The sequence below is a fragment of the Podospora bellae-mahoneyi genome, chromosome 7, assembly GCF_035222275.1.
Source record: "Podospora bellae-mahoneyi strain CBS 112042 chromosome 7, whole genome shotgun sequence".
Classification (NCBI taxonomy): Eukaryota; Fungi; Ascomycota; class Sordariomycetes; order Sordariales; family Podosporaceae; genus Podospora; species Podospora bellae-mahoneyi.
The window spans coordinates 2,400,992-2,421,951 of NC_085886.1; the positions used below are offsets into that span (position 1 = coordinate 2,400,992).

General features: G+C 52.5%; 8 protein-coding genes across 8 annotated transcripts; 3 read left to right on the forward strand and 5 right to left on the reverse strand.

Annotated features, from left to right (window-relative positions):
* Positions 1 to 243: 243 nt before the first annotated feature.
* On the reverse strand, positions 244 to 2,847 carry TPK2_2 (cAMP-dependent protein kinase catalytic subunit; the record flags this gene model as incomplete). Its single annotated transcript, XM_062882438.1, has 4 exons — positions 244 to 810; positions 851 to 1,164; positions 1,223 to 1,851; positions 1,909 to 2,847. The coding sequence occupies 3 exons, from the start codon at positions 2,845 to 2,847 to the stop codon at positions 1,137 to 1,139; spliced, it is 1,596 nt and encodes a 531-aa protein (XP_062728481.1). The 3' UTR covers positions 244 to 810; positions 851 to 1,136.
* A 2,409-nt stretch (positions 2,848 to 5,256) lies between these two features.
* Positions 5,257 to 6,855, reverse strand: QC761_708900 (uncharacterized protein; the record flags this gene model as incomplete). The annotated part of the gene is made up of 4 exons (XM_062882439.1): positions 6,326 to 6,855; positions 6,232 to 6,255; positions 6,087 to 6,157; positions 5,257 to 6,025 (listed from the first exon to the last, which is right to left on the reverse strand). The coding sequence occupies exons 1-4, from the start codon at positions 6,416 to 6,418 to the stop codon at positions 5,257 to 5,259; spliced, it is 957 nt and encodes a 318-aa protein (XP_062728482.1). The 5' UTR covers positions 6,419 to 6,855.
* A 411-nt stretch (positions 6,856 to 7,266) lies between these two features.
* QC761_0108940 (uncharacterized protein) lies at positions 7,267 to 11,978 on the reverse strand (the record flags this gene model as incomplete). The annotated part of the gene is given in 3 exon segments (XM_062873201.1): positions 7,267 to 8,262; positions 8,280 to 11,751; positions 11,842 to 11,978. The coding sequence occupies 3 exon segments, from the start codon at positions 11,976 to 11,978 to the stop codon at positions 7,267 to 7,269; spliced, it is 4,605 nt and encodes a 1,534-aa protein (XP_062728483.1).
* A 45-nt stretch (positions 11,979 to 12,023) lies between these two features.
* Positions 12,024 to 13,391, reverse strand: QC761_0108950 (uncharacterized protein; the record flags this gene model as incomplete). Its single annotated transcript, XM_062873202.1, has 3 exons — positions 12,024 to 12,606; positions 12,684 to 13,105; positions 13,146 to 13,391. The coding sequence occupies 3 exons, from the start codon at positions 13,389 to 13,391 to the stop codon at positions 12,024 to 12,026; spliced, it is 1,251 nt and encodes a 416-aa protein (XP_062728484.1).
* A 408-nt stretch (positions 13,392 to 13,799) lies between these two features.
* Positions 13,800 to 14,385, forward strand: TIM13 (protein translocase subunit). The gene is made up of 2 exons (XM_062882440.1): positions 13,800 to 14,056; positions 14,113 to 14,385. The coding sequence occupies exons 1-2, from the start codon at positions 13,973 to 13,975 to the stop codon at positions 14,281 to 14,283; spliced, it is 255 nt and encodes an 84-aa protein (XP_062728485.1). The 5' UTR covers positions 13,800 to 13,972; the 3' UTR covers positions 14,284 to 14,385.
* Positions 14,386 to 14,455: 70 nt separating this feature from the next.
* On the reverse strand, positions 14,456 to 15,796 carry QC761_708940 (uncharacterized protein; the record flags this gene model as incomplete). The annotated part of the gene is made up of 1 exon (XM_062882441.1): positions 14,456 to 15,796. The coding sequence occupies one exon, from the start codon at positions 15,794 to 15,796 to the stop codon at positions 14,456 to 14,458; it is 1,341 nt and encodes a 446-aa protein (XP_062728486.1).
* Positions 15,797 to 16,845: 1,049 nt separating this feature from the next.
* Positions 16,846 to 17,847, forward strand: QC761_708950 (uncharacterized protein; the record flags this gene model as incomplete). The annotated part of the gene is made up of 1 exon (XM_062882442.1): positions 16,846 to 17,847. The coding sequence occupies one exon, from the start codon at positions 16,846 to 16,848 to the stop codon at positions 17,845 to 17,847; it is 1,002 nt and encodes a 333-aa protein (XP_062728487.1).
* Positions 17,848 to 18,115: 268 nt separating this feature from the next.
* Positions 18,116 to 20,960, forward strand: QC761_708960 (uncharacterized protein). The gene is made up of 2 exons (XM_062882443.1): positions 18,116 to 19,173; positions 19,336 to 20,960. Exons 1-2 carry the CDS (start codon positions 18,573 to 18,575, stop codon positions 20,688 to 20,690), a joined length of 1,956 nt encoding a protein of 651 aa, XP_062728488.1. The 5' UTR covers positions 18,116 to 18,572; the 3' UTR covers positions 20,691 to 20,960.

A 20,960-nucleotide genomic window follows, 5' to 3' on the forward strand; every position in this document is an offset into this window, starting at 1 on the left:
ATCCCCATCCCCTGCCCTACCTATCTACGGTTTCACAGACAAGCAATTTCAAGAGAGGCTCCATGTTGTGTCCGATGCGGGGCCGCAAAACACCAAAAATCGGAGGTGGCTGAGGTGGTGGGTTGGTCGGAAAAGGCAACACTATACCTTTTTCAATTCAGTCTTATCAAACCGTACATACACCGGCATCTGTTATGCATCATCTTCTCGACGCCGCTGCGTTCCATGATGATGTAGGCGATCGTTGGGGGGGCGGAGGCACACCTCCTTCTCTTTTCGCTGGGTTTCTGTTTTCTCTCAAGGTGTGAACATCTTCACTTTTGAAGTAAAAAGAAGCTTCCCCAACCCCAGCAACCCTGTCTTCCAGCCCCCATAATCAACCCCAAACCGTTTAGCTCCCGCTTTCATGACTTAACAGGGGTCATATTCCTTCCTTCAACCATCAAACCCTCTCGATTTACAATTGTCGGAGGCTGGCATCACCCTCTTACCCTCGCACTCCAATCTCACTCTCACTCTCACTTCCGACTTCACATAACACACTTCAAATAACTTGATTCAACCCTCGATTCAACCCTCAGCCTTTCAAAACAGGCCGTGATCCCCCCATCCCTAACACTATCCAGGAAAACCTTTTTTTTTTTTTTTTTTTTTTTTTTTGCATAACCATCCTTCACTCCTTACCCCCCAAACTGCAATACACTTATAACCCTACCATCATTCTTACAAACCATCCATCCCATTCTCAATTATTACCTTTTTCACACACAGCCGCCCACCCCGCCCTCTTCCCATTGTAAAACCAACCCCCTCCCATCCCCTTCCACATTTTCCTTGTATCAAAAACAACAACCACCGCCCCCTCTCACCCTAATCCATCTCAAATGCAACCCAAATCCACAAAGCCCAAATCGCTCCGGTCGACAAAAAGAGAAAAAAAAAGAAACCCGTAGATCTTTCCGTTTCGCCCTACTCTTGCGTATGTATGTCCATCTCCTACAGCCGCCTGCACCTCTTTTGTGTCTCGTGTGTGTGTGTGTGCGTGTGTGTGTGTGCGCGCGCGCTATTGTGTACCAAGTATACAAAAATCCCACTTCCACCATTTAAACCATTCCCTAAAAAAATCTAGAACACATCTAGAAATCCGGGAACAAAGACCCATGTCTACATCATCATCATCATCATTAGCACTCATCTCTCTCACTCAAGACGAAAAACTTACGGATCAGGCCCCGTCTGCCCATACTTCTCCTGCTCCTCCGCATACCGATCAAACTGGCTCGCATCCCCCGCCCCCGGCTTTACCGGAGGCGAGTACGGCGCGTCAATGTCCTTTCTCGCCAGCCTGTCCCACGTCACCTCTTGAAACCAAATGTGGTTCTTCACGTCCTGCGACCCTTGGTACAAGTTGCCCAGCCGCTTGCTAAGGTCCGGCGTGATCAGCCGTTCCAAGAGGTCCTGCGCGTCCGGGTTCAGGTAGGCCGGGTACTTGATCCTGCCCTTGAGGATGTTTTCGTATATCTTCATGGGAGAGCCGCTGTCCCAAAATGGAGTATACCCGCAGAGCATCTCGTAAATCAAGATCCCGAGCGACCACCAGTCAACAGACTTGTTGTACCCCTTGTTGCTGACAACCTCGGGAGCAAGGTAGTCGGGCGTCCCGCACAACGTCCACGTCTTGTCCGGCACGCGCTTGGCAAATCCAAAGTCTGTAATCTTGATGTGCCCATGGCGGTCCAGCAAAAGGTTTTCGGGCTTCAAATCCCGGTAGATAATGTTGCGAGCGTGCAGGTACTCGAGTGCCAGCGTCACTTCGGCCGCATAAAACTTGGCCACGGGGTTTGGGAAACGCTGCCAACAGTCAACATCCAAACCAGCCTCAACCCCCCTTTCAGCTCAAAAACTTACCCCTGATTTTCTTAGCAGAGAAAATAACTCTCCTCCTTCCACAAAGTCCATCACCATGTACAGATTCTTTGAATCTTGAAAAGTACCCCAAAGCGTGATCAAGAACGGGTGCTTGACCTCGGCCAGCATTTTTCTTTCGTCATTGGTGTGCTCGATTTGCTTCATCTTGACCACTTGCTGCTTCTTCAGCACCTTGACGGCATAAAATCGTTGGTTGTGGCGTGACTGCACCAGGTGGACTCGACCGAAACTGCCAGTTCCCAGGGTCCGCCTAAAATCAAAGTCGTTCAAAGAATACTTTCCCTTGGTGACGCGTGGTTGTTCTGCCGTGTTTTGTTGCACTTGTTGTACTTGCTGTTGTGGTTGCTGCTGGGGCAGTGGCTGGTGTGGCTGTTGTTGGTGAAGCATACCATGCTGCTGCTGTTGCTGCGGATATTGTTGTTGTTGTTGTTGTTGTTGAGGTTGCTGTGGCAATGGCAACTGCTGCTGCCCGGGCATTCCTGTGCTGGTTGGATGTGTGGTGTACTGAGGAGCGGGAGCTCCCATATGCTGTTGGTACCCACCAGCCGGTCCATCATGCTGTTGTGGGTAGTTTATGAGATTCGAGATGCGTGGGATGTTTTGATGGTTCTCGGTCCCTGGTGAAGGTGTATGCTGGGGAGCAGAGAAGCCCTGTGTGTGTGGCTTGTTGGTGTTCATGGTGACTGGCGGTTCGGCCGACGCTTCGGCCGGCCCTGGGTGTGCGGTGGCAGTGGAAGCAGGTTGTGATGACGCAGCCACCGGTTGCGAAGGCGCAAGCGGCAGGGTAGGGTGCTCGAGGCTCTTGGCTGTGGTGGGTGTCACAGGGCTCGCGGGGTTGCTGTGCGTTGAAGAGTCCTGGTTGCCCTCTTTGGTCCGCTTCTTCTTGAGGAGGTTACCGATGGCCTCACCTAAAGGCATCAAGGACGTTCTGCAACGAGGCCAGGCCAGCAGAGGCCTTTGAACTGTCTGATTGGGGCAGAGCAACGCCGGGATGCCGGGAGAGAGCAAAACACCAAGAGGCTGTAGCTGCGAAGCAACCAAATGGCGAGCCAATAAGCAATCGGTGTTCGTTCGGAGGGGGTTTGTTCGGCGGTCGGTCGGCGACGTGACACCGAGTTTCAAGCAGGGAAACCGAAGAGTGGGAAGCTTGCTCCGATGCGGTCCGGGCAAACTGCAGAATCGGAATCGCGCGCCGTTAAAAAGGGGAACAGCCTGCACCAAAAAGCTTCAATTGTTAGTTCAAAATAGGAGAAGGCCCAAAATCAACAAACGGCCGAAATTGTAGGCCTAAGAAATTGTTGTGACGAAAGCTGGCTTTGGTGGGGACAGGAGATGGATCCGGACGGACACCCCGTGCAATGTGATGATATTGCGGCACCACCAACTATGTGCTCGCAGCCAAGCATCGCAGCCCAGCACAAAAACGTCACTGGAACCGGGTCTTGTGTGGCTGAGATGTGGAGGAGGAGGAGGAGAAACTCACCTTACCCTTGACTAGATCCCTTATGGGATTGCTTTTTTTCCTTCGAGGCTTTTTGCTAACCAGACGATGGTGGGGGCCCGTCGACGGTTTATTTGAAGCTGTCACTCGAGCGGCGGCAGCTCTGCTTCTCGTCTAGTTGCAATGGCCTAACAGCGCACGGTGTAGAGTGAGCGACTCAACAATTGCAGCCGTTCAATTCCGGAAACAGATGCCACACAGAACTAGGGACTCGAGCAACAGGCCAAGCGACGCCTTCAATGGGGGGTAGAGGAGGGGGCGGCTGATGTTGGAAGGGAGGAGAGGGGGGAGAGAGGCGAAGGAGGGGGAGCTGCTTAAAAAAGAAGCCAACAATAACGGCTACGTGTGTAGTATCTGAATCCGTGTCTGTGCGCGGATATAGGAAGTTGATATCTCCAAAGAGTGTAGAACTAATGGTCGATAGGTGTCGGACTGGAAGAGAAGAGGAGGGTCCAGTATTCTAGGATTCTAGGTGTGTGGTGAGGGACGGGAGGAGAATTCCATCATTGAGTGATTGTCCACTCTGTCTGCTCCTGGCTGTCTGTCTGTCTTGTCTGTTGGAGGGATGAGTGGACCCACGCACCACATCGCTCGTTCCTCCTTGTCCCTCTCGGCAGCTGGGTAAGGAGCTGGCACCTGGGGTTTGAAAGGCTGCTGAGTGGTTCTTGCAAACAGACTGCGCCGTCGCTTGCTGAGAACGTCACGGTAGCGTGTGGTGTCCAGTGTAAGGTACAGGGCAGCCAAGTGGTAGCCGAGCCCTCTTTTTTCTTTGTCCCAGTTCCCAACACGGCCATGCCATAGGAGAAAGACAACTTACCACCCCTCCACCCCCCCCTCCCCCTTTTATCTCTGATGGGAGGTTATACCTAACCCCGCGCCTGAACCAAAGCCCCATGTCAGTTTCTCTCACAGTAGCTTTTATATCTTGGCACTTGGTACAGTACCTTGTACACCCATTCTGCACTTGGTATTCAACGTGAAGCTGAAGTGAAGCATCTCCTTTTGCAGCTTGACGTGTCTCGCCCTGTGATGGCGGGGCACAGCAAGCACAGGGATTGGCCTGGTTGGCGTCTTCAGCTGCTCCCTGTCAAAGCATCGTCATCGCGCAATTAACACCACATCCCCGCTCTTATCCTAGCTTCAAGCCTGAATTCGTGGGTGTGTCGTCGCTGGTGTCTAAACTTGTTAAAGATCCGCGGTGGGGCTTCAACGAGCCGTATGAAAACACGGGTTAAATGGTCCGATGGAGTTGATATGAATACGGAGTTCACCCCCTGTTTAAAGTTCTGCTTCCCCTCAAGGGAGTGCACATGTCAAGAAATACACATGGAAACCTATGCGCCTTCCCGCCTAAGTCAAGTCCTACAGCGACTCGCTCGACCTCACCGGCGCCCCAAGTATACGAGCACCTAGTCCGAGGGTCTTGAAAAGGGGCATCCCGTCTTGGACTCGAACCTCCATAACCGTCTTGTGGTTTCAGCACCGAAAAACTGCTGTGTTCGCTGGACATCCATTGAAACCCTATTAAAAAAAAAACAAAGGCATGACCCATACACATGGCTACCATCCCGCACTCGCTTTTGCCCTCTCCCGCCCACCCCCAAGCAACACGTTTAGATCCCGTGTGTAGACACGACCATCTCGGCTTATCCCTACTTCACCCAATTCGGCGATAAATATGAGAAAGGAGCCACCAGCGCACTCCGTCCCTTCCGACGAGTTCGTCTTCTTCTGATACCCGTTTCAAGGTCGAGCTTCCCTGCATCACCATCTTCCCCATGCCATTCCGTGGCTGCTGATGTCAATTGCTCTGCTCTACCCATCCACTAAAACCGGTGGCTCCTCTGGTTCTTGGCCCTGTACGCAGTAAACCCAACATACGCACCACCCAGCACCGCAAAGAAGAAGAAAATCTTCATAAAGAACCAAGTCCAGCTGCTACCCCCCTCCTGTCCGCCATAAGACTTCTTGCCCCCCTTGTTGTTCCCAGGAGTAGACTTGCCCGCGTTCGGCTGGGACGTATACAGATTCTTCGCATTGATCGAAATGATGTCGTGATTATCGCTCAGCTCGCCCGTCTCGGCGCTGAAGCCCAGGTACGCCACCTGGGGAATCGTGGGGGGAGTGTTCGTCTCAAAACACATGGTCCACTCGCCCTCGCTCTTGTACTGCAGCTCCAGCTTGAGGTACTTGTCCTGGAAGTACGTCAGGCGAAGCTTGGTGGGAACGGTGGCGTGTCTGATGCCCCTGGCCGAGCAGCCGGCAAACTCGGTGCTCTTTCCGTCCGTGTCCTTGTCGTACGAGGTGTGGCCGTCGCCAACCATGGCCATGACGTAGGGGAATACGACGCCGGGGCGGTTGTTCTTGTACGTGTCGAAAAAGATACCGAGACCCTCAAACTTGTCGGCGGCGCCAAAGACGGGGCCCATCTTGCCGCGCTCTCGTGTGAGCCACATGGCGAACCCGTCGCCGTAGAGTTGGCCCTTGCCGTGGATCTTGAATTCCACCTCGATTTCCCAGTTTGTGGCGGTCAATGGCACTCTGCTAAAGAGCCATCCCATCTGCGAGGGGTGATCCGAGGTCAGGCGGATGTACCTGCGCATCAACGATCAGCATTTCTTCTTGGATAGCCTTCAAAACTCGAGGGGGGATTTACTGGTCGGTACGGATAATCGTGTCCCCTCCAAAGTCATACCACCGACTTTGCATGTCACTGTCAAGGTAGGGCTATCATGGTTCGTCGTCAGTCATATATTTTCCCATCGAACATGCGATCGGGCTTGAAATTCGAGCATGCGCACCTGCACGAGTGTGTGTGTCCTCAACTGTAACTCTCGTTAGCTCTAACTGATCCCTCGACGAAACCAGCATCTCCCAGCAAGTGGCTCAGCATACCCCTATGCTCTTGACATCCCCCTCGTCATTCTGGCCGGCGGCCCAAGCAGACGCAGCCAGCCACAGGGCTGACAGGGTCGACTTAAACAGCATTGTGGTTGTCGCCAATGGGCAGGTCTGTGTTCGTAGAGTTGGTATGCCGGTCGGCAGCAGTGTGCGCGTTGTGTGTCAAGAATCGAGGTGCAGGCCGAGAAGGAAGATCGGGGTGGGTGATGTCAAGATTCGCAGTGTGGTGGTCGTGTGTGGCGTGGTAGAGTAGTTGTCGAAAAAAATAAGGGTAGCTTGACCGAGGCCAGGTGTACAGAAAGATGCAGTGGTGAGAAAAAAGAAAGAGGCAGATAATGATTGTCGTGGTCGTTCGTTCGTCCGGTACAGCGCAACTTCAGCCGAGTGTTACTTCTTTGCCCCCGGCTGTCGTCGGATTGGATGTCTTCGACTCCCGTTGGAAAATGGCATCTGGTGTTTGGACTTCGTAGTGAGCTGGCCTTTTGGACGCTGCGGGCTGCCTGGGTTCGGGTCTTTGGGGGCTGGGGAACTACCCCTGTTGGGCGACGGGTGGAGCCGCTTCAGCTTCGAAATGCACGAGCCCTTGGGTCAGCTGACCAATAAATCACGTTGATTATGCAGAAGATATAGCAATATTCTGTACAGACTTATCCCCTCCAGATGCCACCCACGATAGGGGCTTGGTAATAGAGTGGACTTGAAATTGATATATGTACCTTCTACAAAATCGAGACGCCATAAAGGCTAGACGAGAGACCGAAAAATTAGTCCAAATGTCTCGGGGAAATAACAACATGGCCTTGTCCACTGTTCCCTCAAAACCTGGATTGGTGATACAGCTCAAGTTCTGATTGATGCCATACCAGACCGTAGCATATATATATCCCTGAACAGTCCCATCATCTCTCGACCCCATCCTACCCCCTATCTTCCCTCTACCCAAGCAACAACCTCCTCCTCTCTAAGCCCTCCCCACCATCCGGTTGAGGCCCACTCCAACGACCTACCCACATCTCCGCAACCCCCATCCTCTCCCAGAGCCCACTCACCTGTTGCTCAACAACCAAAACATGATTGCTCGTCATCACCACCGCCATCCACGTCTCCTTCAGCAACCTCTTACAAATCTCCCCTTCACCCCCCTCATCATCACATCTCTTGGTCAAAACAAAACCCCCATCCGTCCACTCATCACCAACCTCCATAGTAGCAATAAACCCATCCAACCATTTATACCGCGTATCCTCCCGCAAAGTGACATACCCCACATAACCTTCCACTTCCACAACATGATGATGCCCAAACCGATACCTCTTCTCCCAATCACCAAGACCAAAATAACACCCCCACGAAAGCAGCCCTTTCTTCCCCTCTTCCACAATCGACACATCAACCAAACTATCCCACTGACGCCGTGGCCCTTCAAACTTTGCCGTGCCCGTCCACCCAGTCCACGACCAGCTAGGGAATCCTCCCCGTCGTGTCCCCGGCTGACGACAAGTCCACAGCAAACCATAAACAAACCCCGCCAGATTCGCCGCCACAGTATTAGGGTCAACATCCACGTACACAGACGGGCCACCCGGAGACCAGTCATATTTATGCGTCTGTGGAACAATAAGAATGCCACAGAGGTGATAAGCCGGTTGCGGCAACGACAAATACAACTGAAGAACCCCCAGCATCGCATTCAAAGCATCGAGCTCATACGTCAGTTGCCGTGGTGCGTACTCCGATAGTCGTTGATGCCCCCCCAAGTCGTCTTCCTCCATGTTGGTGACACCACCCAAGGGGAAGAGCCATGAGCTGGGCTGGAGGCGATCCCTATTGTTTCGAGTGTTGCGTAGCCGAGTTAAGAACTTGCTTAGTATAGGGGGCATGGTGATGGCCTCTCTGGCAAGTATGCCACCGCACTCAAATGACACCTCGTGCTGCGTAAAGAATAGACGGCGCCGAGAAAGTAATCCCTCCTGGTAGGTCCACCCCGAGTGGCCCACTTAGACGACTTTATTTCACGGCTCGGCTCAGGAGGGATGGTAGTCAGGATGTGTCCCTGCACTTTTATCGCCAGCGGCCGTTTTCGAAATCGTTGGCTCACACCCGGTAGGCCAAAGAATGACTCTTCTCCTGCTGCATCGATGATGGTGACCTCCGCACCATGGTATACAAAGTTCATGTGCCGTAGCTGCTCGTCTTTGACCGATCCGGGCGTCTGGTCAACGCAATATCGATCTACCCAGAGATACTCGTAGCCTAGAGCGAGAGTAACCTTGATCGCATCCTCGACGACTGTTTCTATTTTGAGGCCGGCAAGACTATGATGGTTCTGCGGACCATCTTGGACGGCACCCCAGACGTAACTCAAGGCGGTGTGTGGCGGCGGCGCTGTATCTATATGGACGATTTCCCTCGTCGCGCAGTGAATAAGCCGAAAGTGTGGGATTTCACGAACCAGCGTTGGGTTGCAGACAGCGTCTGAATGGTTCCCAGTGCAATCTGCGATCCAGCTCTTGATCTGCCCGAAATCCACCTCATTAAATGGCACGTGTTTGACTGAGAGAGCCCGCCCTCTATAGAACCAGTTTGAGCCAACGCGGGCTATAAAACCCGAACATATCACGGGCTCAAAGGTTTCTGAGCCGTTGATGTCGCTCAGGTTTTGCTGATCGGGGTAACCATCAGATTTCATGCCGCTGCTGGTGACAACTGCAAGGAACAGGGTGTCGATCAAGTTTTCTGGCAAATTCGAGTAAAAGTGTTCCGAGCCTTCGCACAGCCAAATGAGGAGGCCAGAAAACGCTCGTAGTTCGAACTGGTCCTGCTCTTCTGCCATATTGGAATCCGCAGAGGGGGTCGGGTGCACGCTGGCTATCAGTCTGCAGAGTCCACATGACTGCTGACTTTTCTCTGATGGCAGCTCGTCAAACTTCGCGATTAGATTGCCCCAGTATGAGCTCGATCGTCGAGAAAAGGCCTCATCGAGGTTGATGGTATCGCATCTCTTGCAGAGACTCCATTCCTCCACGCGGTCGCCATCATAGTCAGCTTCGCGCTGTACTCCCAGCTCCAGTCGACAGCCAGTCAGACCCCTGCCCCACTTCATTGCCATTACCACTCGGTCCTCGTCTTCGCTCGAGGTGTCTTCTGACGCGTGTGTGACAGGAGGATTGTCGAGAATTTCAAGATCCTCATAGCAAACACCAAGTATTTCACAGATCTTCCGTGACAGAACAGGCTCTCTTCGATCCAGAACCATCTTGAGAAAGTCCCGACCCTGCTTGTCCGCGCGATCGAGGTTGACGTCTTCTCTGGCCAGAAGCAATTCCAGAATATCATCCCCACGAGAATCATCAATTGCTCGTTCCACCAGAGTATATCCTTCGGTATCCTCGGCATTGAGATCGGCCTGGCCAGTTTCGAGCAATTCTTGCGCCACCTTTTTTTGACTAGCCGCCGTGTCTTGAGGCCTTAGGTTCCAAGATGGCGAGATAGTCCAGGACAGCGGGCTTCGACCGTCGTTATCTCTGGAATCAGGGTTGACTTGGTCAAAGCTGAGAAGCCGCCTGGCGGTTTGTAGCAAACCTCGCTCCGCTGCCAAAGAAAGCGGCGTCCGTCCGTGAGGATTGCGTTTCTCTGGGTCAATCGACTTGTGTTTCAACAAGGTGTCTGCCATTTCTTCGGACAGGCCATTGATGGCGGCCATGAGGGCTGTTTCTCCAGCATGAGCAGTGATATTGGGATTCACCCCCTCAATGCCAAGGATCCTGTCAACAATGCTCGCATGCCCATATTCCGTTGCCAGCTTCAGCAACGTGTTACCACTTCTGTCTTGGGTGTTGACATCGATGTCATTTTCCATGAAGAGCCTCTCCCTGACACCTTCCGGCCCGTGTGCTATCGCCATGCTAAAGATTGTTTGCCCGTGGAGACGTAATTCGTGAGGCGCTTCATCCGATATTTTGCAGTTCAAGTCAAGCCGGCCCAGCTCCAGCAATATTTCCACCACCCTCCAGTTTTCCCCAATGCCGGCGTGTAGCAACACATTTGCCCTGTTCTCGTCTTCCGCTTCAAGTTCTATACCTGGCTGAGAAAGAAACAGCTGGAAAAGGGCTTCAGTGGCACTTTTCCCCACCATCATTACAGCCGTTCTCCCTTCGCTGTCCCTTGCGTTAATGTTGACTCGACCAGAAGCAAGGAGCTGACGAATAACTGCTTCGCTTTCTGCTCCGCTATTCCAATTGTCAAGGCAGGTGCATAATTCTAGGAGAGGCGTTTTCCCATTGACATCCACGATGTCAGCATCAATGCTCTCCATCGCGAGCAGCCTTGCCAGTATCGATCGATGGCTTCTCAGTGCCACCCAGGCCAGTGCTGTCCGCCCTGTTTGGTCTCGATGATTGGGATCCAGTGTCGGGTCTTCTAGGAGAATATCCACAGCCTTCTCGTTTTCAACCATTGCTGCAACAATTAGTGCTGTCCAGCCCTCTTCGTCCGTGTAGTTCGGGTCTACGCCTTCGATCTGCATCAACAGGCATGTGGCTGATGCATCACTACTAGCCAAAAGTTCGGAAAAGCTAATAGGCTCATGATTTGGGTCGGCAAGATATTTTGACAGGAGCAATCGAAGAACTCTCGCGCATCCAGCCTTGGCAGCCCGAAGCAGAAGGTCCCGCACAGCGTTTTGGGAGGCTATCGGGTCTAATAAACCCATCTCGGCCTGCCTGAATAGCAGTTCGGCGACTTCGTCATGGCGCCTTTGAATCGCGTAGGTCAACATGTCCATGTCTTGGCCATATTGGGGAGACTTGACAGCCTTGTCTATATCGTCCTGTGCGAGCAGAAAACTGACAAGCTGCACATGTCCCCCTTCAACAGCGACCGATACAAGATTGGCGTATGGGTCATAAGTCGAAAGGCTCTCATGCCATAAAGATCCCGAGCGCCCGACCCTCAAGTTCAGACCATGGAGTTTACTGGTCAACAACAACTTCACCACTACGGTATGTCCACCTTTTGCGGCATGCTCAAGGGCACCATTCAAGTTGCGGTTTGCACCGTGCAATTGAAATTTCTCAACAGTTGTGACATGCCCTCGGCTTGCGGTGAGTGAAAGGGCGGTGTGGCCGGCGTGATTTCGACGGTTAACAGCTATTTGATTATTGCTCAGCAACATGTCAACAAGGGCCTCATACCCTGCTTCAGCAGCCCAAGCAAGAGGTGCGTTGCCGAGGCTGTTGGTGGTGTTGACATCCACGCCATGGTTCAAGAAGGCTGTGACAGTGGTCTGGTTGTTTGTAGATGCCGCCACAACCAGGCCACGAGTCTCTAATGTAGAGAGAGAGGAAGCCGGTTGACAAAGGAACGTGCTTGGGGGCACTGTACCTGTCAGTACATCCAGATGTGTTTTGACTAATTGGAAACTATCAGATGACAACAGTTGGTTATGATCGATGATTGTGTGGATGATGACTACCACGGCATGGCACCTCACCACTATCCTCGTTACTCACCTCTGATCTGACCACAGAAGAAGGAGCTCATTGATGACTCGATTCGTGAGTTCTCTGTCTCTCTGGCGGGTAAACGACAAACGAAAAAGATTTGCTGTCACATATCGGGCAAGATCTTTATGTCTGGCTCGTATCATCAGATGCAAGACGCCTTTCCGTCGCTTGAAAGCCTCGGGAATAGGCTATGATGTGGTGAGTAACAGCTTGAGGCCGTGGTTTTCCTGGAGTTTAAGCATCTTCTTGAATAATTCGCTTTGGATATCTGGCGGGCAATGGTTGATGCCGTCCAAGATGATCCACAATCGTGAAAATCTTGCAACAACCCAATCCAGGCCTTGGAGGATGGCGGCGAGATCATCAGCGGCTGGTAAATGGGCATGCGTGGCAATCAATGTTGTGTGGACATCTGACAGGCTCTGCGCTAGTTGCTGGAATAAACTCAAGATGATAGGTGGTAGACCTTGCTCGGTGGGAAGGTCACCCAAATAGACGTACGCGACTCCTGTCGTGGTATCTTCGCGGAATCTGTCTTGTAGGGTTTGGATGATAGTCGATGCCATAATTGTTTTGCCAATTCCTTCTTTGCCTGTGCAAACTAAGATGTTGCGATTCGGACTGAGTAACCATGAACGATACTTTTCAGAGGATAGCACCGATAACCAGGTCCCGGGAAATCGTTGTTTGATATAGGCGGGATGGCGTGTAGTGAAATCACTTGGTGTAAGCCATCCAGATGCCCCGAAGTATAGAGTGTCTTCGATTCTCCTGTTGCAACAACGACTAGGGAAGCTTGCAAAGCATCAGCATGAACTCACAGAACACAGGTGACGATGGGAATCAACGTTGGCAGCAGTTGTTTTGAGGCAAATAGCTCAGTGGTTATCTGTCTCGCACAAGCTGCAACTGTGGCCGCAGGATAACCCAGTGAGTCGTCGGCCTTGCAATTGTCCGTGACGCCTTGAATTAGAAGTGAGGGAAGGTGTCCAATCACCCACACCAACCCCTGAAGAGTGCCATCACCAAATTGTGACATCCCGAAGCCTTTAGTGTTAGGGGTGATAATGACTTGCGGCCCAGGGTTGCCCGGCTCGCAACATGAGTGTTGATAGATACCAAACGGCTCAGCGTGAGTGTCGATTCTCCTAAGGGATTCATCCAATGGGCCTCCACGCAAGTATTCCAAACTGCCGTCGTCAGAGAGGTTGCTAACCACAACATCTCCCTTACGAATAACTGACTCATTGACTCGGTCAGGTAAGTCGTCCTCGATGGTGATAATAACGACCAGTTCAAGTTGCGGGAACCCACGATTTCAAGTCGAACATAGAGGACTGGTCGTTGCTTAGATTGGGGTGCCGAAAGTAAACAACAAAGCCGAGCTCGGATGCTCTGCCGAATATGAACTGCTGGATAACATCTTTAAGCTTTGAGCGCGAGCTTCGAATTGTGCCATGCTCCTCGTCGAGCATAAACAGAAGTGCTGTCTCAACGAGCTCATCGAAGCACATCCATGCCACTGTGTAGTCGTCATAATTAATGGCTTCACCCATATCGAGTAGCTCTTGCTGGAGCTGGACTAATGTTCTGTCAAGGAGAAATCGTGAGATAGAGGAGCGATGTGGGCGTGGCAGACCATTGGTTCAGGTTGCGATGATACTCCATATGTCAGCATTGGCTGTGCCTTTGCCAAGGAGTCGGCTTCTGATGGTGCTCAGCATGATAGCGATTGTATCTTGCTGAAATGGGTTCACTTCAAGTCTGGCCGGATGAAAGGCAGTGCAAAAACAATGTCTTGATGAAGTAGTCGACGAGTGATGGTCAACAAGGTGTTTGATTGCTGAAAGGAAGCCCAGGATGGCTTGCCCAGAGGAACAGGGAAAGCACAGACCATATCAAATCGCTGCATCCACCAAAGATTCCAGGCAGGGTCAGCCACAACAGAGCTCCAGCATACGCCACACCTCACCTGCATGCTTGGACTTTTTCGAGGCCTTTGAAGTCGCATGCATCTCCAGTCCTAACCTCGATCGACGTCCCCCAAATCCGGTCCATTTATTTGTTACCAACTGAATTCAAACGCCTCAAAACACAGAAACCTCAATCCGCAAAAAAAAAAAAAAAACCTCGCACAATGGATTCCGAAGGTGTCAAGAAAGCCATCGTGCAGGCCACTCTCCAAGAGACCAACACAGCCAACGCCCGTGCTCTTATCGAGGTACCTCGCGCCTCTCTCACAATTGATCCCAGTTCCTAACATGTTTTGTTTTCCAGGGTATCACCGGCAGCTGTTTCGAGAAGTGCGTTCCCAAGCCCGGCACCTCCCTCTCCTCGAGCGAAAAGACCTGCATGTCCTACTGCGTCGAGAAGTACATTGCGTCCTGGAACGAGGTCAACGGCACCTACATCCGGAGGTTACGGCAAGGGGCTGAGGGCAACCACTAAATCATTGGCTTGGGACATGTAATGATACTATGTTGTACGATATTGGCATAGAGCAACGGGCAGGGAGGGGCAGAGTTGTATATGAATACAGATACCCAAATGGCTGAGGTGCAACAGATGAATCTTATTATTGCGGTCCGTCGTCCTCCACCCCAAAAGCCATGCAAGTATTTCATGGCTCTTTTTTCTTGGCTTCCTCCGCAGCTCTCTTTCTCGCAAGATACCTCTCCTTCGCGCTCGACACATCCGCCTCCGTCTTCCTGCTCTTTGTCGCAAGCTCAATCTTGGCCGTCTCCTCCGCCTCTTCCTGCCTCGACCGCTTAAGCGTCTCCTCAAGCTGCGCTTCCAGCATCCTCGTCTGCCTCTCCCGCATAGCTTGTTTCCCACCAGGTGCATAAACGCCCCTACTTCCCTGGCTTGGGCCATTGCTCTTCGCCTTCTCCTGTTGCCTCGCCTTCTCCTGCTGTACCTCCGCCTTCTTCTTTGGCGCCACATTCAATCCCCCCTTCAGCAACTGCCTCTTATCCACCACCTCCCCATCATCATTAATCAACACATTCCCACCCTGCGCATTAATCTCCCTAGCCCTCTCAGTCGCGCTCTTTTCCTCCTCCTCTTTTGGCCCAGCTTCAGCTTCACCATCTGGCTTTTTCGCTGCATTTTGCGCCGCCAAAACAATAGCCGCATGCTCCTGCTCCTTCTGCTCCAGCATCTTTTTATAAAAATCCGTCATCCCCTTCCCCTTATTCTTTTTGGCCTCTTCCTCCTCCCTCCTCTTCTCCTCCTCTTCCAACCGCCTATTCTCCTCCTGCTGCCGCTTATACGCCTCGGTGACGAACTTTTCTTTATCAGCAAACTCCTCCCCCTCTGCCTCCCGTTCTCGTTTTAGGCGCTTTTCCTCCGCTATTTGCCTATCCCTTTCTCTTTGCGAGGCTGCTTGTTGGAGAGCAGAGAAATACTTTGGTTTCTTCTCCGCGGCTGCCTCGTCTTCTGACTTGGGCTTTTTGGCAGCCTTGAAGGAGTCGTAGACGGCATCATAGTCGTAGATTGAAGGGTCAGCGGACTCAGCTTCTTTGGCGTATTTTCGGGAGGCTAGGGCGCTGGAGAGGTCGGTGAATTCCCCTGTTGGTTGGAGGGTTTTGGATGATGGGGTTTTGCTTGGGGGGGCGGAAGGGGGTTTGGAGGATTTTTTGTGTCTTTTTCGTGAGTCGGAGTAGTTGTCGTTATTTATTGATGAGGGGGTGTCGAAGCCGTCGATTTCGGTGATTGATACTGAGGTTTGGGGAGCTTCGTTGTCGTCGTCGTCGTCGTCGCCTAGGCCGCCGAAGGGGGCTGGCTTTTTGCGCGCGGGGAGGGTGGGTTTTTTGGAGGTGGGGCCGGATTTTTTGAGGCCGAAGGAGATAACTGGTTTGCTCATTGTGTCCTGTGGTGCCGTGAAAAGGGACTGGAAGTGGAAGTTGGGTGGTGTTGTCGCATTGTCGCAAACTGAGGACGCGCGAGAGATGTCAACCATCAATTAAAGTGGAGCTTCACCAGCCACAACTGCTTATCGGCTGACGATAAGCTATCCCGGCAGGCAATGGGAGCCCTGACATCATCTTTCATAAGCTAAACTCAGAGAATTATTCGTTGTCTTCCTATATTCTTCGCCTGTCTAGGAATGATAACATGGTGAAGCCAAGTTTTGGGTGCCCATATCATTGAAATCGAGCCGAGAGCATATTGATACATAGGTAATCAGACGTAAGACTTACCATATATTCAGCTAAAGATATCCGAGATTCATTTTCGTCCAAACTTTGTTCTCGGTGGTTGGCTCCTTCGTGGCGACCTCATCTCTCTCCATCAAAGTCACCAGAGTAGAATTGGCGAACCAATATGCGGTAAATCAAAGCGAATCCAAATCATGGACTGCCAGGTTCAAACATTCAACAAGGCGTTATTTAAACAGTGGAGGTTATAATTCACGGATGGTGTGTAGACAGAAAAGCACGCCGTGTCATGACTCTTCATCAGAACTACTGGTAAGTTGACCTCGTACTCCCAACAACTCTGTTGTTGACCTTTATTGAATAGATTGAACTCGTTCCACGTGCTCGATATGATTTTCCCGTCAATCAGAAAACACCCGATTGGGATCTTGACAGCCCGCCTTGGCCCTATACGGCCTTGAAGGTAACGGGAGCGGGAAGTAACAACAGCCTAATATATTTGGTGCTGCATTACAAGCGAAGACTTTGACTGCCGATGTACTCCACAAAGCATGCACAGGGCACATATCCAATACCATGTCACTATTCTAAGTGGTTGTTATTAACGGAATGGTTGACTTGATGAGCAAACCTTGGAACGGGGTACATGGCTGGCTGACAAAAGGTCGGTACTTGATTTTTGGGAGGACGCGGTCTCGATCGACACTGTCAAAGTCGAGCTCATTGTATATTTAAATGGCAGAGGTTTCTGTGTCCTAGTCATATAGTCTCTTGCCTGGTCTGATCCATACTCAGGAGTATCGAGTGAGCCCAACGAGAGAGGAACGCCAGCGACCATACTTTACCCACCATGCACTGGACCAATGTTCTCACAGCGGCCATCGTGCCCTTGACAGGCGCACGGGCAGCCATGCTCCGATTCTCCTGCTCCCAGCTCGTCGTCGACCGTCTCGACCCTCTCGTCAACCCCGGCCAAGTCCCGTCTCCCCATCTTCATCAAATCGTCGGTGGAAACTCATTCAACGTCACTATGGACCCCAATGTCAACGACATCTCCGAATCCTCGACCTGCACCTCCTGCCAGTTCACCGAAGACTTCTCCAACTACTGGACCGCCGTGCTCTTCTTCAAAGCACGAAACGGCACCTATAAGCGTGTCAACACCATCGGTAACGGCCTGGGCTATTCGGCATCCAACGGAGGCCAAACAGTCTACTACATCTCCAATGGCCCCGTCACAGCCTTCAAACCCGGCTTCCGCATGGTAGTAGGCAACCCCGCCTTCCGCACCCAAGCCCAAGCCCGCACCAACCCAGCCCTGCAGTTCACCTGCCTCGCCTCCCCAATGACGCGCTCAGGATATCGATATGACTTCCCCACCGACACCTGCGCAGGAGGAATCATGGTCACCGTCCGCTTCCCTACCTGTTGGGACGGCAAAAACACCGACTCCCCCGACCACCAAAGCCACGTTGCCTACCCCGTCAACCGGAACTGCCCCTCTACCCACCCCATCAAGATCCCCGAGGTGTTTTATGAGACATACTGGGACACCCGGCCGTTCAACAACAAGGCGCTCTGGCCAGCGGATGGGTCGCAGCCGTTTGTGTGGTCGTTTGGTGACAAGACTGGGTATGGCAACCACGGGGATTACATCTTTGGGTGGAAGGGGGATGCGCTGCAGCGGGCGATGGATGCGAACTGCAATAGTGATTTGATTCAGGACAGGCTGAACTGTCCGACACTGAAGAGCCAGAGTATTGTCAATGCGAACAAGTGCTCGATTCAGAGGAAGGTGAAGGAGGATTTGGATGGGTGGTTGGAGGAGTTGCCCGGGGGTGGGATGGAGTAGATAGTAGATAGTAGATCAAGAAAGAACGAAGTTGAGGCTGAAAGTCTAAGTCCAAGTCCACGTGGGATGGGTTGAGCCGAGCACCTTGAAGGTCACCCTCCCCCTACCCCCTGAATTGCATGTGGCCACACTTTTGACGACCATGTCATGCAGTCAGCTTCCCCGATGGCCACAAGACGGCGGGAATGAGCAGAGATGACGCAGTCAGCAGTTAGCCGAAGGCAATGCTTTGTACTTTGTCTTTTTCACCTGTGATTTGTATCTCGGGATAAGCCATCCTGCAGGTTACAGCATGATCCTTTCTCTCTATCTGAAAAAGCCCAGTTCACAGCTGAAAGCTGCAAGTGGAGCGGGGTCTTAGTGAAACGTAATGACCACATTGGCACACCCCACGGGGGAGCTTGCCAATGGCGGGGTTGTGCTTGGGAGCTGCCTCACTGTTGCTCCAAGGAGGCAGCTCGCTATTATTTTGTGAGATATTTTAAGAGGTCAACACAGCTGTTGTTGGAGGCCTTATCAAGACCCGATTCTTGGCCTTTTGCTTTGCCTCTTGGCGGCTTCTCACTCACTTCAGCTGCTCTGCTTCTTGGGTACCTCACTGGAAAAAACATTTGCAAAACTTGTCTCTTGGGAACGAACCTAACCTGTTTGTTTTTCGCCCCCTTTTACTTACACACTTGCTTTCTATCGGCTGTTTGCTTGAGCTCTTTACAGAGTGACACAATATGGCGGCAGCATACGAACATCTTCCCGATGGTGCACACCAAGCCGGTGGTGGTGTCTCTGGCCGCGTGCACCGAGTGAGAGATCTCAAGCCTCATGTCCTTGATCATCTCAGAAAGGTCTACAGTGCCCACGGCAAGGACAGCTGGACCCCCGAACAGACGGCTGTTTTCCTGAAGACGGTTCAACACGATACACCCTCGGAACTTGCCCTGGAACTGGCTGACGATAAGGACTGGGAGTTGGTCACTTTTCTCAAGTACATGACTTCAGAAGTGACCAGTGCCGTTGCACCCCCTGAGGAAGTCGACCTTTCTTGGCCCCTGTCTGCCTACTTCATCAGCTCCAGCCACAACACCTACTTGACCGGAAACCAGCTGTCGAGTGACTCCAGCGCCGATGCGTACAGGAATGTTTTGAAGAGAGGTTGCAGATGCATCGAGGTGGATGTCTGGGATGGAGATGAGCCGGATTCCGACAGCGATACCAGCATCAGTAGCAGTGACGAGGAATGGGTCACGTCCAAGTCCAAGAAGAGACTGAGCTCGGTCAAGGACAAGCTTCCTAGCTCCCTGACGAGCAAGTTGGAAAAGACGTCTTTGGGTAAGAAATTGGACAAACATATCAGTACTGCTTCCACCATCACCACCCCCCGATCCAGCACCATCACCAAAACTGCCACCAAATCGCCCACTCCCACATCACCTCCCTCTGCAAAGGACAAAAACAAGGAAAAGAAGACTGCAAACTCATCATCAAAAATAGGTTCCAACACAGACTCAGGCGCGCCCCTGACCAGGTCAACCTCGACCTCTTCCGGCCCAGCAGGCCCGACCATCCACCGCGCCCCCTCCCTCAAGGAACCTCGTGTTTACCACGGCTACACCCTCACCAAAGAAGTCTCCTTCCGCGAAGTCTGCCTCGCAATCCGCGAAACAGCCTTCGAAACAACCGACTCCCCCCTCATCGTCTCCCTTGAGGTCCACTGCAGCCCCGAACAGCAACTCACCATGGTAGCCATCATGACCGAAACCTGGGGCGACCTCCTCCTCCCCGAACCAAAAGAAGACGCCACATGCCTCCCCGCCCCCGGCGACTTGAAGGGTAAAATCCTTGTCAAGGTCAAATACACCCCTCCCCCATCCGCCTCCTCCACCTCCCCCTCCGGCAGCGACACCCCCCCCGAAAACATCGACCCCTCCACCACCAAACCAAAAAAACCCTCCAAGATCATCCACGCCCTCTCAAAACTGGGCATCTACACCCGCGGCGTCTCCTTCAAATCCCTAACCCAACCGGAAGCCTCAATGCCGACCCACATCTTCTCCCTCTCCGAGTCCGGCGTCTCCGAAGTCCACGCCAAATCAGCCCAGGATCTGTTTGAGCACAACCGCCGCTACCTCATGCGGGCTTACCCCTCAGGGCTAAGAATCCGATCGTCAAACCTCGACCCGGCAGTCTTTTGGCGCAAAGGGATCCAAGTCGTCGCACTAAACTGGCAAAACTGGGACGAAGGCATGATGCTAAACGAGGGGATGTTTGCAGGCACAAACGGCTATGTTCTCAAGCCAGAAGGTTACCGCCCCCACAAACCCCTCCCCCCAACCCCTTCCTCCGCCGGTACCGCCCCCCAAGCAAACGCGGTGACGCACTACACAATGGACCTCGCCATCGCCGTCCTCGCGGCGCAGGACATACCCCTCCCCCTGGGCGACACCAAACCCTCGGGCTTCCGCCCTTACCTCAAGGTCGAGATCCACGTCGAGGAGCCCGGCGAGCGGCACGGCACAACCGCCGCCGCTTCTTCCTCGATCCCCGACGACGGCAAGGAAAAGGAGGGGGAGTACAAGGCAAAGACCAAGTCCCTCAAGGGCACCGTCGACCCTGACTGGAAAGGGCAAGAACTGGTCTTCAAGGGCATCCCCGGCGTGGTGCCAGAGCTGAGCTTTGTCAGGTTCTTGGTTAGGGATGACGAGATTGGAAAGGACAGCTTGGCCGCGTGGGCGTGCGTGAGGTTGGATAGGTTGAGGGAGGGGTATAGGTTTGTGCATCTGATGGATGGGAGGGGAGTCGAGACGGAGGGCGTGGTTCTGATCAAGGTGGAGAGGAGGCTGTACTAGGTAGGTAGGGTAGCAGGGTGGTGATGATGTGAATGTGCCTTTCTTTTGGAAATAGTCATGCTATGTAACTTGGCTATCAAGATGTCGTTTTTTCGCTGGGGTTCTTGATGGTGGTCTTGTGGTGCAACGGGAGGCTCAGCTCCAGTGGTGTGAACTCCACCATTCCACGTCATCGTAGCAAGCAGAAACCGAAATCATGTTCAAGTCATAACAAGTGCAAGCTAATCCTGCACTTCTTGCCAGAAGCATACAAGTAACTTTTCGCTAGTG

What these genes read in the sequence shown, in the direction of transcription:
- TIM13 (XM_062882440.1), top strand. Translation starts at nt 13,973, where the DNA reads ATGGATTCCGAAGGTGTCAAGAAAGCCATCGTGCAGGCCACTCTCCAA. An exon ending in ACGCCCGTGCTCTTATCGAG is followed by an intron (nt 14,057 to 14,112) that starts GTACCTCGCGCC and finishes TTTGTTTTCCAG; the next exon opens with GGTATCACCGGCAGCTGTTT.
- QC761_708960 (XM_062882443.1), top strand. Translation starts at nt 18,573, where the DNA reads ATGGCGGCAGCATACGAACATCTTCCCGATGGTGCACACCAAGCCGGT. An exon ending in GTTGGAAAAGACGTCTTTGG is followed by an intron (nt 19,174 to 19,335) that starts GTAAGAAATTGG and finishes CATCAAAAATAG; the next exon opens with GTTCCAACACAGACTCAGGC.